We start from the raw sequence: 4,216 nt of genomic DNA, 5'->3' as shown, positions 1-4,216 counted from the left end.
GGCGGAGCGGGTTCAACCCCGAGCTCCGAGCCGAGCTGTTGGTTTGCCTGGTAACTGCCCTCAGCTTTAGGCGAAGTCATCTTGCACAAGGAAAACGGCAGCTCTGCAACTGCTCTGCCACGGCGACATTTTTGGTACCAAATCCAGTTAGGGCTGCTTTACTTAATCCTGGAGTCCCTTCACAGCATAAACGGCGTTAGAGCTCCCCTAAATTCTTTGTCATACCTTTTAATTTTTTAAAATATTCCGTTTTCTCCTTCACTCCTTCAGACACAACGTCGCCTTTGCTATCACAGCCCTTGTTTTCCTCCACACTGTTTCTTTAATCATTTACATCCTCTGGGAATTTACTGACAAAGCTGCTCAGCTCCCCTGAATCCCACCAGCAGGTGACAACAAGGGAGCGGATACAGACCCTCTTTGGGCATTTAAAACTGGGACCTTGATTAGTAACTGAACTGTAACAGTTCATTTGTTTGTTTCCATTAATTAATGTGGTTCCAGTTTCTTGTTTGTTCACTTACTACATCAGATTTATATTCTGCCTTCATTGCAAAAGCGTTGAGAAAGGGAGCGGCTTGATTCTGTTCACTTAATTTGTTGTGTAAATAAAAAGCAGTAACTAACCTGGACAACAAAAAAACCTTCAGCACTTAAGAACTGCAGATGGACTGAGTTTTATGGTCTAATTCAGTTTATGCAATGAAAAACTGTGAAAAAGTTTTTATTGCTGTTTCTATATATGACATCTCGTTGTTATCAAGGATAAATGAAATCAGAATGAGCACAAAGATGTTACTGGTGAAATGGGTGCAGCCAGTTTGCATAGCCTGTATAAAATTTCTGATGTGGTATTAGAATGACACTGGATTTGAGTAATGGAAATAAATTATTTACAGTCTGTAGGGTATGAGAGCTTGCTAAATTGTTTTTCTCAAGTCAGAGAGCTTTGTTTTTATCAGACAACGGGGGGAAATTACTGTATGTGAAGTGTACATTTTTCAGCCTGATTCTTCATATTGCAGCTGGTATGATAAAGGGCAAGAAATTCTCCTTTTTGGTAAAACCAGTCTAGGCAAACTTATATGCTGTTTTCTGACTCTGTCCTGGGATCTCACTTTCTTAGGACTGGGCATTCCTCTCAAGAAAACCAAGTGTGGAATTACTTTTTCCTCACTGTTTTCCATGGGTCGATGAAGGCAAAACCCAAGGACCAGAGGACCCATGGGAATGAGCCCTCCTGGCAGCACTGGGTGTGCAGGAAGCCATTGAGAGGGTGCTGGGGGGCTGCCTGTGCAGCCGTTCCCCTCCTCCATCAGCAGTGCTCACAGACTCCGTTCTCACTCCCTGTGCTGCTGTGGTTATACCTGGCTGTAGTGTGTTCACATTTTAAAGCATTAACACTTTTATTTTGTCTTCTCTATGTTTAAAATTTCCCTCAAATACAGTTCAGTGTAAGCATGATGCGGAGTTTTTATACCTTGGCTAGCTCCAGACTTTTAAAGAAGCCTTTCTTTCTTTTGCCTTTGACAGGGAAAGATCCTGGAGAAGACTGGGCTCTGCAGTCAGATCACTTTTGGCCGATACGTGCGACAGGGACGGAAACTAGGGGTGGATCCAAAGCTCTTTATCCAGGATCTGCAGTTCAGCAAAGTACCTGTGAGGGTTTATCAGCCTAAAGCCAGCTCTGATGGGCACAGGAGAGGTATCATCTTCTTCCATGGAGGAGGCTGGGTGTTTGGAAGTCTTGGTAAGATATTTACTGGAGGAATTACAGTAGTGTAGAAAGAACATTCTCATCTTTTTATAAATTTGAAATAAGAGGAGGTCTCAGCATGTGATTTGGGAGGAAGTCTGAAGACAAATACACGCCTTTTTGGAATGAACCTTCCTACCTGCCTCAAAGATCAGGGCAACAGCAAAGCACTAATGAAAATATTTCTCTTCCAGACACCTATGAAAAAGTGTGCCGCTACCTCTCCAGGGAAAGCGAGTCGGTAGTTGTGTCTGTTCAGTAAGTGAACCCTACTCAGTTCTGTTGTTTGGGGACTATTGTTGCTGTGGGGCACCAGCAGAGCTGCACTGGTTTTGGAGATGTTCTTTTTTGCAGACAAATTTCTGTAGAATTCAGTGGGGTCCATAAAGAGACAAGTAGTGATCATGAAAATTTCACAGCTCTTAACTGTTCATGCCCTGATAGACTCAGCAAGAACCCAAATGGAAATACTTGGCACACTAAGAAAATAATAAAAGCCAATCAAACACCTAGGTCAAAAAAAGTCTTCCTTGTGCTGAATATATAAACATGTAATAAGACCCTCCAAATAATTGTGATTTATAGAAAAAGTCGGAATAATCACACCATATTGCTCCTATTTTTCACATAGGAAGCAGAGGCACACAATTATTAAATTATCCTGTGAAGAATACACAGGGAGTTTTCAGCCTGACTGAGAAATGCACAAAGTCTCAGACTCTTGATCAGAAGACAGTCCTGCTTCACTGTGTCCTTGTGACTGACTGCACAACTGACAGCTTATCCGCAGTCACTGCCTGAGGACTGCCTGCTCAGGAGGGAGGGGATAGCCTGACCTGCAGGAACATCACCCCAAAATGACAGGGCAGGAAGACCTCACAGGACACCATTTCCTGATTAACACTGGTGACACTTCCTTCTCTTGTCCCCTTTTGTGTCTCAGGTACCGATTAGCTCCTGAACACAAATACCCTGCTGCATATGAAGACTGTCTGAGTGCCACCATCCACTTCATGAAGAATTTGGAGCACTATGGCGTGGATCCTGCCACTGTCGTCGTCTGTGGGGACAGTGCTGGGGGCAACCTGGCAGCTGCAGTTAGCCAGACCCTTGCAGGCAGGTCAGACCTCCCCAAACTACGTGCTCAGGTCTTGATCTCCCCGGGCCTTCAGGCGCTGGACTTCAATTTGCCATCCTATCATCAGAACCGGGGAGTGCCGCTCCTGTTCCGAGAGCGCGCGGCTTTCTTTGCGCTGCAGTACCTCAACGGGCACGCCCTGCACGTGCAGGAGGTCTTGGAGGGCTCTCACATTCCCCCAGATTTGAGGCTGAAGTACAGGAAGTGGGTGAGTCCAGATAACATCCCCGACAAATTTAAGGTCAGAGGTGTGAAGCCACTTAGGCCCACTGATTTTATAGCTGAAGTTTATGAGACAGTGAAAAGATTCTGCGAGCCCAACCTGTGCCCACTCTTAGCTGAAGATGCCATTGTCCATCAGCTGCCCGAGTCGTTCATCCTGACCTGTGAGTACGACGTGCTGAGGGATGATGGCTTGCTCTACAAGAAGAGGCTGGAGGACAACGGAGTTCGAGTGACCTGGTACCACCTCGAGGATGGATTCCATGGGATCATAAGCCTGTATGATTATTGTGGTTTCTCCTTTCCATCTGGGAAAAGAGGATTGGACAGTGTTGTTAACTTCCTAAAAAGCTTATAGTAAACATCTTAGATTCCATGGGTCTGTTCATGCTTGAACCTAGGAAAATATCTTTTTAGGTTATTTAATATCAAGTGATGGGTAGTCAATCAAGTGCAGCCATTAACAATGCTAAACGAGGCTCATCACCTCCTTCCAGCTGGTAGTTGGAAAGCAAAACTTACACAAGGCTGTCCCATGCTGCAAGCCCTTACTTTTAGCTGTGTCAATAAAAAAGAACATGACTTTGAACGGGCATCCTGGTTTGTCCCACTTGTTTAACACCAACGGTGCCTGTCTGTGAGGAGCCTGTGTGGGGGAGGCCTGTGCTGGGCTGCTGGGGAGGAGCCTGCTGCTGCTGTCGCTGCCTTTTGAGACATACCCTGTGCTCTGATTCTGAGCGCTGGGAGAGAAACAGCCCAGCTGACTCCGTGGGGTAGGAGCCATCCTGTTGGCCACCAGTCAGTGTGATGCAGCCTAGAATGTGGTTACTGGAACAGCAGTCACCAAGGAGACACAAACACACGCAGCTCTCAGCCAGGCGGTTCCTCAGCAGGCAGCCCCCTTGGCCCTGGTGCTGGACTCACAAGTGACCTTTCACCCACGGAACTCGGCCCCAGCAGCCAGGGAGGGTAGTGCTGCAGAGACAAAGAGAGAAATGGCATCACAAAATGACTGGTGGAACGTTCAACCCAAATACTCTGATAAAGTTCTAATTGGAAACTGGCTGGAAGAGCGAAACAGGGTAAGATCAGGAAGGAAG

At 46.2% G+C, this 4,216-nt stretch overlaps 1 protein-coding gene across 1 annotated transcript; it reads left to right on the top strand.

Annotated features, from left to right (window-relative positions):
* Positions 1-1,533: 1,533 nt before the first annotated feature.
* AADACL4 (arylacetamide deacetylase-like 4) lies at positions 1,534-3,761 on the top strand (the record flags this gene model as incomplete). Its single annotated transcript, XM_008945462.1, has 3 exons — positions 1,534-1,750; positions 1,951-2,014; positions 2,700-3,761. Coding segments are annotated over 3 exons (1,056 nt in total), but the record flags the coding sequence as incomplete, so codon positions are not given.
* Positions 3,762-4,216: the final 455 nt, after the last annotated feature.

Source organism: Merops nubicus, unplaced genomic scaffold (assembly GCF_000691845.1).
Source record: "Merops nubicus isolate BGI_N331 unplaced genomic scaffold, ASM69184v1 scaffold53378, whole genome shotgun sequence".
In the NCBI taxonomy this organism is placed as follows: Eukaryota; Metazoa; Chordata; class Aves; order Coraciiformes; family Meropidae; genus Merops; species Merops nubicus.
Note: the sequence above shows the minus strand (reverse complement) of the source record. Positions and strands in the feature narration are given on the sequence as shown.